Source organism: Siphateles boraxobius, unplaced genomic scaffold (assembly GCF_051911475.1).
Source record: "Siphateles boraxobius isolate OS27281-9 unplaced genomic scaffold, OSU_SipBor_1 32, whole genome shotgun sequence".
In the NCBI taxonomy this organism is placed as follows: domain Eukaryota; kingdom Metazoa; phylum Chordata; class Actinopteri; order Cypriniformes; family Leuciscidae; genus Siphateles; species Siphateles boraxobius.
The window spans coordinates 4,722,501-4,737,500 of record NW_027508942.1 but is presented as its reverse complement, the minus strand read 5'-3'; the positions used below and the strand labels follow the sequence as shown (position 1 = coordinate 4,737,500).

General features: G+C 39.7%; 1 protein-coding gene across 5 annotated transcripts in view; it reads right to left on the bottom strand.

Moving 5' to 3' along the window:
• LOC143700898 (transcription initiation factor TFIID subunit 4) overlaps nt 1-15,000 on the bottom strand; it is a 94,546-nt gene that overhangs the window by 72,447 nt on the left and 7,099 nt on the right. The window contains exons 3-7 of one of the 5 annotated variants that reach the window (XM_077194648.1): nt 9,165-9,266; nt 8,327-8,470; nt 6,544-6,666; nt 5,998-6,138; nt 1,628-1,777 (exon numbers count right to left, since the gene is read on the bottom strand). In XM_077194648.1, the coding sequence (XP_077050763.1) occupies nt 1,628-1,777; nt 5,998-6,138; nt 6,544-6,666; nt 8,327-8,470; nt 9,165-9,266 (660 nt within the window). The remainder of the gene's footprint in view (nt 1-1,627; nt 1,778-5,997; nt 6,139-6,543; nt 6,667-8,326; nt 8,471-9,164; nt 9,267-15,000) is intronic. The other 4 variants (XM_077194649.1, XM_077194650.1, XM_077194651.1 and 1 more) reach the window with 4 other exon arrangements.

Below are 15,000 nucleotides of genomic sequence, written 5' to 3'. Positions count from 1 at the left end.
CTACACACCTCGGGGAGATGTCCTCGTGACGCTCAGAGCGCTGCAGGACACACACTGAGGAGAACTCACCGTCACTGTTCAATACCATTCATGTGTCACATTTCCTCACACGAAAAAGATTCAAAATTGTATTTAGATGTTATTCCGTCTTTTGAAGATATTTAATATGCACTACTGTTAAAAATGTTGCGGTCAGTAAGAAGAAAATGAAAGAAATTCATGCATTATATTGATTAAAAGACAGTAAAGACATTTATAACGTAACAAAACCTTTCTATTTAAAATATACGGAGCTCCAAAGGAACATGGTGAAGGAAAATAAATATGAGATGGAAGTAAAAATCATGTTACGTAATGCTTTCGCGTTTTCTTGCAAATGTTTTGCGCTCCCCTTTCCCATTATTTTCTTTTTCCAATATGAGAAAAAACATTTAAAAACTAAATGAGCACAATTCCTTTTATATGCACCAATTTACAATGCATTACGATAAAAAGCAATACTTAGCATTTATCAAACTTTTTTCATATAAAATTAATAAAAATGTCCTCAACAAGCTTCTGAATGAATAATAATGATATGCAAATATGAGTGATCATAATACTTATATGTAGATTTATGTAGATTTATTTATTCATAATATTCAAAACACTGTAAATAGGTTCATAATCTGTAAATCTGAAAATGTCTATTCTGACTAAACCCAACTGTGATAGTTTTACTCTCATATATTTTTATTTTTTATTCTTATAATTTGTAGTATTATGTTTCATGTTGTATTTGTATATGTCCACTGGAAGCCTCAGTACCAAAACAAATTCCTTTTGTGTGCAAGCACACTTGGCAATAAAGCTCTTTCTGATTCTGATTCTGATAAGTTTCTTTCTTCTGTTGAACACAAAAGAAGATATCTTGAAGAATGTTGGTAACGTAGCCAGTGTTTTTCTCCATACTATGGGAGTCAATGGATGCCATCAACTGTCTGGTTACTGGCGTTCTTCAGAATATCTCCTTCAGCGCTCAACAGAAGAAACAAACTCATGCAGGTTTGGAACAACTTCAGGCAGTGTAAATTATGACAGAATGTTAATTTTTGTGTGAACTATCCCTTTAATGAGGTCATGGCACTGATGATGATGTCCAAATGAATAAAAAATGAGTTTAAGAAGAGGGAGTTTTGAGTTGCAAACATTACAGTCGCATAGTACATCAAACTGGTTTATTCAAAAGAGCATTATCCCTTAAATCACACAGATTTGATATGTTTATTTAATAATAAAACTTTCTGAGATTAAAAATCTCTTTTACAGAAGTGACCTGGCCAAGATGAGCACAGCACAACATTATCAAAAAATTAAATAAAAAATAAACAAAAGACGATGTGCATTTTCGTCTGGTAGAAGATGCGTTTAGGGCGTTTGCAATCTCTTAAAACATTTCCTGTTAAATGTTAAATGTCTTTAAGATGTGTATTGAAATCTGCTTTTTTAAATAAGTGCATCAGATGTTTGTTGTTTTGCAGATGGATTCCTTTTTAACACACTATGATCTCACACAAAATACTAGTTATGGTGTAGCTTCTGCTGAATTGTATGAATGTAAAAGAGAAAGTGAGTGGTAGGATCATACTTGAGGCAGGACAGTGGTGCTGTTGGGCTGGTGTGGACGAACACTGACACTCGTCTGGACCGGTGTCACACTGCTCTTGTTGGGTTGTAGCGGTTGAGTGAGAGAATGCTGGCTGTTCAGGAGAGACAGACGCAACGCAGGGAGACTTTTCTGCAAACACAAACACAGTGTAAAATATGAAACAGTGTAAAATATCACATATTTCAGTAATCATTCATTCACGCTTTTTAAACAAATGTATCCTGTGAAAACATGGAATGTCTATGAATGTACTATTGAAATTTAAAAACTTTTGCACATTTCTAATCATGCTGCTTTGACTTGGAAATTTCCAAATACTGAACTTCTGATATAATATTGCAAATAATCTACTTGTAGAAGATCAGAACTTTTGTTTCTTTGGAATAACGTGCACTGATGAGCCATTCACAATAACAAAATCATCTCATATGTGTAATTCCAATTCCATTTTAGAATATAAAGTTTTGTGTGTGTAAACTGTCATTTTTCTCATAGAGGCCGACAAAGATCATTACCCTCAGTAATCAAGGACGTCTCCCTGATGTCCCCGTGAGGACACCGCAGGCTCCCGATGGCTATTCCTGGAGGATTCTGACGTAAACCAGCTAACGTAGCATGACAGCGCGGCCGCATTAGCGTGCCAGGTCGGACCGCGCAGGATATGACACGTATTACGCCTGGCCACGTGTGTGTGTTAACCAGTGTTGTGTGTAGATCATTACAAGTAACTTGAGTTACGTAATCAGATTACTTTTTTCAAGTAACTAGCAAAGTAACGCATTACTTTTAAATTTACAGAAAAATATCTGAGTTACTTTTTCTAATAAGCAACTGAAGTTACTTTTCACATTTATTAACTGACAGCTCTCACATGAGAAAGATTGTAAGTGCAGAGATGTTGTGTGCAAACATGATGGTTATTGTTGTTCTAGACTAAATGTGAGCATGCATTTACTAATCTGACTTGCACAAAAAATATTCAGTATTCCTCAAAATGAATAAAATTTGTGAAATGCAAAATCAGACTAATACGCAAACCTCCAATAATTAAATATGTTAAATAAAACAAATATTTGTGCATTTAATCTCACTTTATTGACCAATGTACTTGCTGCTACTCTTCGATGATTCAGTTAGCAAAAATGGCGGTCCCACTTTATATTAAGTGGCTTTAAGTACTATGTACTTACATCAAAACATAAGTACAATATACTTATTGCGATGATGTTGTATTGTAAAACACATTTGCTGCTATTGAGGTGTGATACGGGTAAGGTTAGGGTCAGGTGTGTGTGATACGGGTAAGGTTAGGGACAGGTGTGTGTGATACGGGTAAGCGATACGGGTAAGGTTAGGGACAGGTGTGTGTGATACGGTTAAGGTTAGGGTCAGGTGTGTGTGATACGGGTAAGGTTAGGGACAGGTGTGTGTGATACGGGTAAGTGACACGGGTAAGGTTAGGGTCAGGTGTGTGTGATACGGTTAAGGTTAGGGTCAGGTGTGTGTGATACGGTTAGGGTTAGGGACAGGTGTGTGTGATACGGGTAAGCGATACGGGTAAGGTTAGGGTCAGGTGTGTGCGATACGGTTAAGGTTAGGGACAGGTGTGTGTGATACGGGTAAGGTTAGGGACAGGTGTGTGTGATAGGGGTGAGGTTAGGGACAGGTGTGTGTGATACGGGTAAGGTTAGGGACAGGTGTTTCTGATACGGGTAAGGTTAGGGTCAGGTGTGTGTGATACGGGTAAGGTTAGGGACAGGTGTGTGTGATACGGGTAAAGTTAGGGACAGGTGTGTGTGATACGGGTAAGGTTAGGGTCAGGTGTGTGATACGGGTAAGGTTAGGGACAGGTGTGTGTGATACGGGTGAGGTTAGGGTCAGGTGTGTGTGATACGGGTGAGGTTAGGGTCAGGTGTGTGTGATACGGGTAAGGTTAGAATCAGGTGTGTGTGATACGGGTAAGGTTAGGGTCAGGTGTGTTTGATACGGGTGAGGTTAGGGACAGGTGTGTGTGATACGGGTAAGGTTAGGGTCAGGTGTGTTTGACACGGCTAAGGTTAGGGTCAGGTGTGTTTGATACGGCTAAGGTTAGGGTCAGGTGTGTGTGATACGGGTAAGGTTAGGGTCAGGTGTGTGTGATACGGGTAAGGTTAGGGTCAGGTGTGTGTGATACGGGTAAGGTTAGGGTCATGTGTGTGATACGGGTAAGGTTAGGGTCATGTGTGTGATATGGGTGAGGTTAGGGTCAGGTGTGTGTGATACGGGTAAGGTTAGGGTCAGGTGTGTGTGATACGGGTAAGGTTAGGGTCAGGTGTGTTTGATACGGCTAAGGTTAGGGTCAGGTGTGTGTGATACGGGTAAGGTTAGGGTCAGGTGTGTGTGATACGGGTAAGGTTAGGGTCAGGTGTGTGTGATACGGGTAAGGTTAGGGACAGGTGTGTGTGATACGGGTAAGTGACACGGGTAAGGTTAGGGTCAGGTGTGTGTGATACGGTTAAGGTTAGGGTCAGGTGTGTGTGATACGGTTAGGGTTAGGGACAGGTGTGTGTGATACGGGTAAGCGATACGGGTAAGGTTAGGGTCAGGTGTGTGCGATACGGTTAAGGTTAGGGACAGGTGTGTGTGATACGGGTAAGGTTAGGGACAGGTGTGTGTGATAGGGGTGAGGTTAGGGACAGGTGTGTGTGATACGGGTAAGGTTAGGGACAGGTGTTTCTGATACGGGTAAGGTTAGGGTCAGGTGTGTGTGATAGGGGTGAGGTTAGGGACAGGTGTGTGTGATACGGGTAAGGTTAGGGTCAGGTGTGTGTGATACGGGGTAAGGTTAGGGACAGGTGTGTGTGATACGGGTAAAGTTAGGGACAGGTGTGTGTGATACGGGTAAGGTTAGGGTCAGGTGTGTGATACGGGTAAGGTTAGGGTCAGGTGTGTGTGATACGGGTAAGGTTAGGGACAGGTGTGTGTGATACGGTGTTAGGTTAGGGTCAGGTGTGTGTGATACGGGTGAGGTTAGGGTCAGGTGTGTGTGATACGGGTAAGGTTAGAATCAGGTGTGTGTGATACGGGTAAGGTTAGGGTCAGGTGTGTTTGATACGGGTGAGGTTAGGGACAGGTGTGTGTGATACGGGTAAGGTTAGGGTCAGGTGTGTTTGATACGGCTAAGGTTAGGGTCAGGTGTGTTTGATACGGCTAAGGTTAGGGTCAGGTGTGTGTGATACGGGTAAGGTTAGGGTCAGGTGTGTGTGATACGGGTAAGGTTAGGGTCAGGTGTGTGTGATACGGGTAAGGTTAGGGTCATGTGTGTGATACGGGTAAGGTTAGGGTCATGTGTGTGATATGGGTGAGGTTAGGGTCAGGTGTGTGTGATACGGGTAAGGTTAGGGTCAGGTGTGTGTGATACGGGTAAGGTTAGGGTCAGGTGTGTTTGATACGGCTAAGGTTAGGGTCAGGTGTGTGTGATACGGGTAAGGTTAGGGTCAGGTGTGTGTGATACGGGTAAGGTTAGGGTCATGTGTGTGATATGGGTGAGGTTAGGGTCAGGTGTGTGTGATACGGGTAAGGTTAGGGTCAGGTGTGTTTGATACGGCTAAGGTTAGGGTCAGGTGTGTGTGATACGGGTAAGGTTAGGGTCAGGTGTGTGTGATACGGCTAAGGTTAGGGTCAGGTGTGTGTGATACGGGTAAGGTTAGGGTCAGGTGTGTGTGATGCGGGTAAGGTTAGGGTCAGGTGTGTGTAGTATGGGTCGGTTTAAGGGTGGGTTAAGGTGTAAGGTAATGGTAAACTGTGTAATTACAAATGTAATTACATACATTAATTACAGCTGTAATTACATGCAGGTATTTTCAAAATATAAGTACAATGTAAAAACATACATGTACATAATAAGTCTATTATATCAAATTATTAATTTCAATGTAAGTACATAGTACTTAAAACCACTTAATATAAAGTGGGACCAAAATGACTTTTGATTATTTGTTTTTATTGGTAAAGTACTGTAAGTGTTAAACTTTCTTCTCCTGCCCCCTATTCTTCTGTGATCCAGAACAGCAGCTGAAAGGTTTGCCTGAGCGGCGCCCTCTACTGTGCACATGTGAATTTGCATTTCCTTTAGCCTTATTATTTCAGTTTTTGAAAAGGGCTTTACATTTGCCCAAAAATAGAACTAGAAAAAAAAATAAGCCCAGCCCAGGTGAGAAAAAGTAACGCAAAAGTAATGTAACACATTACTTTTCTTTTAAAGCAACTAAGTAATGCAATTAGTTACAACACTTTTTAAGGAAGTAACGCAATATTGTAATGCATTACTTTTCAAAGTAACTTTCCCCAACACGTGTGTGTTATCGTACCTTCAGGAAAGGGACCAGGTATGGCTGCGGAGACGACTTGAGCTCGGACTGAAGCCGGCTGGTGAACTCCTCCGGATCGATCTTTGCATCCTGAGAGGAGCGACAGCAGATGTTCATGTGTACAGCGAAAAAACATGCAAACTACAGGAAGAGGAGATGATTAGTGCAGGATGAAAACCAATCAGTTTACATGAGCCAAGTTCAAGTTCAAGTTCAAATTCAAATTTATTTGTATAGCACTTTTAAAAACAACCACAGTTGACCAAAGTGATACACACACAAAAAAAACACACTAGAGAATGTCACAGTAGCAAAACTCAACTCAAAATGAAAGCTAAGGAATACAGGTGGGTCTTAAAAATGTCAGCAGTCCGAGCTGGTCTTATATATATTCCAGAGATTAGGACCAGCCGCTGAGATGGCTCGAAGGCTCCGACACCTTTATTTTTTAACCCGGATCTCAGAACTGGATTTTATAAGCAGGGATTATATTGAGGATGCAAAACGAGGCCCTTCAAAGAAGATCAAGAAGATCTGATCACGTACCAGTAAATCCTGCACCAGCGCCTTCACGTTTCGAGACGTCTCCGGGGAAGGGGAATTATGGGATGCCAACTTGATCAGCGTCGCCAAGAAGTTCTTGCACTTCTTCACGTTCTCCTGCATCTCCTGTCGAGCAGAGTGAGACTTTTAAAGACATGAATCAGACGAGCCGTATAATGACACATCTCAGGCCGAGCTGAAAAGTGTCTTGATTTGGATTTGTGTTAGTAAACAGTTTATCCGGTTCTGACTCACACAGACGCGCTCGGTTGTGCTTTTGTTGTCATAATCAGCGATCGGCGCTCACGGGTAAATAAAGTATTTTAATGAAATCCTCTAAATTCCATTTAAATGCTACAAAACTGTCAATCATTTGAGGTTAGAGAATGTGTCAATCAAAAGTCTTTTTTACGGCGGTGTGTCGCTGATCATCTTCCTGAGGTCGACACTGAACCCAAATAATACATGAATGGGTGAATCTCATTAAAACATTTCCAGGTCACACTTCACCACGAATTCAGAAGGAAAAAGGGTCTTATTTTCAGAAGATACACTGTGACTTCATGACAATTGAAGAACTCCAGTTTAAAAAATCACCGAAAAGGATACGGATGAATTAATTTAGAAGTATTTTTGTTTTGTTGGTCATTAATTATTTGATATAAATTACTGTGGCCATAAATTAAAAGCAATACAACAAACACTATCATTATGTATCAATATTTTATCATTTAAATAATATATTATTATTTTTGTCACATTATGAATAAATATTAAAAATAATTAAAATGCAAATTTTTGCAGTAAAGTAATGAGAATTTGGGAAGGAAATGCCAAGAATTGAAAACAAAAAAAAATAATGTCACCATGCAAAAGATATTAATAAGCTTCATTGTCTTAATGCAAAACCTAATTTCTTATATTTCTTTTGATTTGTGGGTTAAACATGACCCGTACAGATTCTCCTGGATATACGTGGCATACGTTTGGTACTGGCTTAATTATTTTTAAAGAATTGAACACTTTTATTCATTGATGATTGATGATTGATGATTCATTAAATTGATCAAAAGTGACAGTAAAGACATTAATAATGTTTCAAAAGCTTTAAATTTCAAATAAATGTGGTTCTTTTCAGCTTTCTACCCATCGAAGAACCATGAAAAATAAAATGTATCATAGTTTCCACAAAAATATATAGCAGCACAACTGTTCACAACACTGATAATAATCATAAATGTTTCTTGATGAGCAAATCATCATATTATAGTGATTTCTGAAGGATCATGTGACACTGAAGACTGGAGTAATGATGCTGAAAATTCAGCTTTGATCACAGGAATAAATTACACTTTACTATATATTCACATAGAAAACAGCTGATTTACATTGTAATAATATATCACTATTTTTATAGTATTTATGACAATAAATAAATATACAATAAATGCAGCCTCAGTGAGCAGAAGTGTCTTCTTTCAAAAAAAATCTTACCAACCCCAAACTTTCAAACAGTAGTGTGTTTGCGTGCAGATGTTGTCTATAGCCTGACTCTGCCACGTGTGTGTGTGTCTGTCTATGCGTGAACATCCAGATGTGTTACCATGGTGTCTGCTGGCAGCTGTGTGTCAGTGTGTGTGTGTGTGTGTGTGTGCTTTGCATGGCGCTTAACCAAGTCCTGACAGTTAACCAGGGACGCTTGAGGGGTCCAGCAGTCACTCAGTGGAGCTGAGAAAAGGAATAGATAAAGAGAGAGAGAAACTTTGATACGGGAGGGCACACAGACCTGGGAGACGACCGGGGCTCCGGGGGCCGGGGCGACTGCGCTCTGAGGGGCCAGTGGCATCTGAGTGAGGGACCCCTGGGGGCCCGGGGCCGGCTGGACCTGCTGGGGAGCTGTCACTGCCACGCCGGCTGCCACAGGGCCCTTCTAGAGGAGGAAGAAGCAGAGACAGAGATAAACACAAGCTGACGTCTGCCTGCCAGCAAGGCCACAGAGAACAGGAGAGACGGCCACAGCGCGCACTGTCACATCGCGTGTCCCGAGAGAGCGCAGGACGACAGGAGCCGAGAGAGAGAGAGAGAGAGAGAGAGAGAGAGACAGATGGAGGAGAAGGAGGAGGAGAAGAACTCGGGTCACGTGATCCGCTGCACCTGACGACTCAAAGTTCTTTGTCTTTACACTCTTAAAAATAAAGGTTCTAAATTGGTCAGATACAGCTGGCATTTCTACCATCATAATGCTGAAATAGAGAAAGAGAGAGAGAGAGAGAGAGAGAGAGAGAGAGAGAGAGAGAGAGAGAGAGAGAGAGAAAGAGTGAGAGAGTGAGTGAGAGAGAGAGAGAGAGAGGGAGAGAGAGAGAGAGAGAGAGTGTGTGAGAGAGAGAGTTTGAGAGAGAGTGAGGGAGAGAGAGAGTGTGTGTGTGAGAGAGAGTTAGAGAGAGAGAGAGAGAGAGAGAGAGAGAGTGTGTGTGAGAGAGTTTGAGAGAGAGAGATAGAGAGAGAGAGTGAGAGTGAGAGTGAGAGAGAGAGTGAGAGAGTGAGAGTGAGAGTGAGAGAGAGAGAGAGAGAGAGAGAGAGAGAGAGAGAGAGAGAGAGAGAGAGAGGACAGGACTAGTGCTCACAGCGGGGCCGGTTGCGGTGCTGGTCTGGGCCGGTGAACTGGACTGGACCAGTTTAGTTTGAGCCGCAGGAGCGGGACGAATCGCCTGAGTGCTAACAGGAGACTGCAGGGAGGAGAGGAGCGAGAGAAGGAGAACATAAAGAAAGGAGGGGGGAAGAGAGAGAGAGAGGATTGAGAGCAGCATTATAGAGGAAAAGACAAATTATAAGATTTGAAAAACAGAGCACTAGTGGGAGTAACTTCATGACACTAGAGCTTTGTCAGAGTTGTGTTTAGTACTGAGTGAACTGAATAGACTCAAACACATTTTAAATTTTAAATCATGACAACTCTCATAATAATTTTAGTATGTTATTGAATATGCCAGTGTTAATGTATTTGGTCACTACGCTGCTGCTGAGTAAGAATGGACTTGTTACTGCAAACAGATACACACATACACACACACACACACACACTGCTGTGAGCATGTAAGATTTGTTACATATCATAAATAGACATGAATGCTGTATCAGATCTAGGCAGGAGGAGCTGGGGAGGTGGAGGGGTTCAGAGGAACTGCAGGACTAGCGCACAGCAAACAATCAACATGACTATTTAAATGTTGAGCAAGCAATCTCATTGGCTGCAGAATCAGCAGAGGCCAATCAGCTTGTGCCATGCGGTGATGATGTGAAAAATCATGTTTGCAATATTGAACTTAGAGTGGACGTCTATGGGGACAGACATTCTGGAGAATTTCTTTTTAGAATCAGCTATTTTTTTTCCACCCTGGTCCAAAAACGAATCAATCTGCCTGTAAACCTTCAACCTTCAATCTTTTAAAGTTTAAACTATATAAATCAGGGCTACAATGAGAGTGAGTGATACAAAAAGGAGAGGAGCCACAGTTTAACAGCTCTGAGGATTCGAGGGCAGATGCTCGTCTCTGAGCTCCAACAGAGAGAGAAGCGCCTGAGAACACGGAAGAGCTCGCGGCCGCGCGCGAACACACACACACGCGCGCGCGCAGTGACAGCGACGCCATCAGAACGAGTCTCTCGCTTCGCTTTGACTTTTAAAGCGCTCAGGCAGTTGGAGGATAAATGATTAAACGCTTTCTGAGGGAAAGAGGAACGTCTTCCGCTCGCAGAGAAGCGCAGGATGACTGACAGCAGGATGAAGAGAGACGCCTGGGAATATAAACCCTCACTGTCCTGAACACAGTTTATCAGGGAAAAACATTTTTGCAAAATTACTTGTAAAACTGCAGTAACATGTAGGCCTATTAGTCAGTACTGCCACTAAAGATTTTACTGAATAAAAACACTATGATATTTTGGCTGAAACTATGATAACTGGTAAACTTTAACTACTGTAGTATGTAGAGTGACAACTAACACTAGATGAGTAAAGTTTGATGACAAACTTTAATGCTTGACAAAGCCATCTGAAAGTTTTAAATAACTTTGAAAAAACTTGAAATCTGAAGTTTTACTCAGAGAAAGTAAAAATAAAATTACTTGTATGTTGCTACCATGATTTAACACATTGTTAGCATGATTGTCATTTTGCTAGCATGTTGTTACCATGATTGTATGTTCGCTAACTTGTTATAATATGTTGCTAACATTTTTTAATATGTTGTTAGCATTGTTAACACGATTAACATGTTAATATCATGTTTTAGCATGTTGCTAACATGATTTAACACGTTGGTAGCATGTTTTAACATGCTGATAACATGCATTGCTAGCAATGATTGGCATGTTGCGAGCATTTTGTTAGCATTATTAACATGTTACTAACATGGTTAGCATGTTGCTAACATGTTGTTAACATTATGATTAACATGTCATTAGCATGATTAACATTTCGCTTGCATGTTGTTACCATGAAAGGCATGCTGCTAACATGTTTAAAGAAGTTGATAACATGTTTTAAAAATGTTACTATCACTGTTAGCATTTTTTAACATGTTATTAGCTTGTTTAGCATGTTGTTAACAGAATTGCTTACATGTTGTAAGCATTATGACATTACAACATGATTAAAATGTTGCTAACACATTCTTAGTACCATTAGCATGTTGCTAGCATATTTCTAACATGATTAACATGTTGTTAGCATGATTAGCATGTTTCTAGCATGTTGCTAGCCTGTTTTAACATGTCCTCTGTAATATGAGTCTTGATGGGACATTTCATAGTTTTGATCCTCCATTTAACAAATAAGCTTAAAGTCCCCCTGTGGTGAAAATCAAGCTTTTAATGTTGTTTATATATCTATTTGGTGTTTTATGGTTGTTAATATGCTTTAAGACAAACCATGTGTAAGTTCATAAGTCAAAACCATTGCTCCTTAAAACTGCAGTGAACCAAATACAGTCTCAAAACACAGTTTAAAATCGCTGGTGTTTCTGACGTCACAAACTACCTTGTAACCAATCAGATCAACGTGTGATCGTCAACGAGTGGATCTCTGAGCTGAGTGAGTGGAGGCGGGGCTCATTTGCATATTCATAGAACCGCTTATACTAAATAAGGCAAGGGTGTCGAGTTACATTCAAGATATTTTAAGACGTGAAGAACAAAAAAAAAACGCGTTTAAATGTCATTTTGGTGATCAAAGATGAGCTAAGGCTACAGGGGAATTTATAATCTTAAATTGTAGATCAGTACGTTGGCTTGACAAAGCAACTTTTATTTTGCACCGGCTCTGTGACATCCTACTTATGTTCCTCTCCTATTGTAAGTCACTGTGGACAAAGGCGTCTGCTAAATGCACAAATGTTGATGTAATGTAAAAACATACTAATTTGCTAAATATCAGAAATGTAATGTTTTTTAAAAACTTCTGAATGGGCTGATTTAATTAGACTAACAGCAGAGTTGAGTTCAAACATCGAGCCAGTGTAAATCCGAGCGTCTGGCGCCATCTGGTGGCCATGAGTGAACATTACACTGACAAACTGGTTTTATTATTGATTTGCATTAGCCATTATTATAGACATTGCCTAATAGTAAAATATTGCAATATAGAAAAGGGTAATAGAATGGCTGCCTCCTTCTTGTGGTTGTATACTGTAAATATATCCATACTTACATATACATTATACATTACATTAAATTCCATATAAAGTAATTATAACATTCAATAATTATTATAGAAGCAAAAAATACTATTCAAATTCAGTTTTGTTAGTGTTAACTGGCATCAAACCCAGAGGAGCAACTTTACTGGCTGGAATATTCTGAACATGGATATTAATATATGAACAGAGAATAGCTAACTGGATTTTCCTGTGGACTTATTCATGTTTGATTTGTGTTTCATACAAATCATCAAAACAAATAACTTATTGTTTAATTTACACAACACTAAAGAAAGAGGATTATTAAAACAGCAACCATGAGAAGAAATCAAATCATTTGAAAAGCTTGATTAATTTAGTGTAAGGCTGATCTCAGGTTGCAGTAACTAACGCGCGCCACTAGATGTCAGCAGTGCGTTTATCCATCCATCACTGACGATCCAGATTCACTCTGGATTTATAACTGAACTGAAAAAGAAACGGACAGAATGTTTAACGCAAAGAAGTTTTAGTTTACAGATGGTCAGTGTGAAAATAATTTTTGCATACAGAACTTTTACATTCACAAACTTTATTAGCCTTATTACTCATTACATGAACCGTCACATCCGAAAAAGCATAATAGAGGCACTTTAAAGTCATGACTGAATTTGTCCCAAATTGTTTTACAGTTTTATTAAACCTTCTGTTGTAAAACTGAACTGACATCAAGCAGTTTGAAGTCAGACTGGATGCATTCAGACAAACGTTTTGAATTTAGTACTTAATACTTATTTACAAATGTATCTTTGGTGAAAGGTAAAAACATCATGATGATCCGGTAGTGTGTGGATCTAGAGCAGCGGGTCACGACCCCGACCAGGGGTCACCAAGAGGTCACATCTGAACTCATTATGATTTTACTAGTAACCATAATCAAATCATCTGCGCATTAAACACAAACGATGTAGTGTTTACGATTTAAACACAAGAAAATAGTGAAAGTTGAGTTTCTAAATTGGTAAAACCCCTTTTATATTTTCAAAAGATGTGAAGCAACTCTCCAGTAGGATAAGGACACGTTTTATTAATATTGTTTATAACGAGAATGATACTGGATTTAACATTAATGTATGAAGTATCATGATCAGTGTTTCTCCTGGACTTTTACAGGCCAAATGCTTCACAACATAGTGTTTTCTGCTTATATGAAACCAAATAATACAAGTGTCTAGTGTGCAAGAGTCCTCGGTATCTTTGGACAGGTTATTAATTATTAATTCATCAATTTACCTGCTATTTCATCTTTCCTGGGACCCTGAAGAAGCATCATATCAGGAGTGATCACAGTTTAATGATGATCACTTCATCATCATCATCACTCACTTTCACTGATTTGTGTGTTTATTTTGACAACATCACTGAGGGATGAGAACGAAACTTTAGCAGCAGTAGTTCGTATCACACTGAGCTAGAAGAGACATCGTGTGTGTTTAATGCGCAGATGATTTGATTATGGTTACTAGTAAAATCATAATGAGTTCAGATGTGACCCCTTGGTGACCCCTGGTCGGGGTCGTGACCCGCTGCTCTAGATCCACACACTACCGGATCATCATGATGTTTTTACCTTTCACCAAAGATACATTTGTAAATAAGTATTAAGTATAAGTACTAAATTCACAAAGTTTTTTCTGAATGCATCCGGTCTGACTTCAAACTGCTTGATGTCAGTTCAGTTTTACAACAGAAGGTTTAATAAAACAATTTGGGACAAATTCGGTCTTGACTTTAAAGTGCCCTTATTATGCTTTTTCGGATGTGACAGTTCATGTAATGAGTAATAAAGCTGTTTGTGAATGTAAAAGTTCTTCAAAGTTTAGATGCAAAGTTGTTGTCTCCTAAAAGACAAAAAGCGAAAGTTAAAAAGTAAAAAAAAAAAAAATGAAAGAATCGATTCTGAACTGCCTGAAACAAGCCGTCAGTGATTCCAGTCTTTTACAAAACTATGTAACAATACAAATTATTAGCATAATGCCAGTCTGTGGTGTTGATTGGCTAAACAGCGTCTCTTAGCCCCGCCCTCAAACACTGTGGAAGAGTTTGGTTCGTGTTGTTCGTGTCGAGAAGATGCTGTTTTCTGCTGACAAAGCAAATCCACTTTGATGAGATTAATACGGTAAAACTGTTAGTGTCACTGTGTGTCAAGAGCTGAGATTCAAACTGGAGCATCTGACCAATCAGAGCAGAGCAATCACAACAAACTGGAGCATCTGACCAATCAGAGCAGAGCAATCACAACAAACTGGAGCATCTGACCAATCAGAGCAGAGCAATCACAACAGACTGGAGCATCTGACCAATCAGAGCAGACCAATCAAAACAGACTGGGCCATCTGACCAATCAGAGCAGACACTGAGAAAAGAGTTGATACTGCAATCATATGATGAGAAAATGAAAGTGTTTTTTTTTTACCTTTGATGAATGTAAACATATTGTTGGAGGCCTATTGTAAAACCTTTAAAATAGTATAATAGGGGAACTTTAATGCCTGCGATTTCAGCAATCCTATGACACCTACTGAACCGTAGACTACGGTGCAAGTTAGTATAGAAGAATAAAACGTCATTAGCATGTGCTAGTGCTGAACAAATACAGCAAGATGAATCGCATTTTGTGGCTTTTATGTGCGCTGAGAAAAAAAGGAGGAAATTAAAGAGGAGAACATGGACGTGGGGAAAAGTAGTATTTTTTCTAGCAAAAGTACTTGAGGAAAGTAGTTTT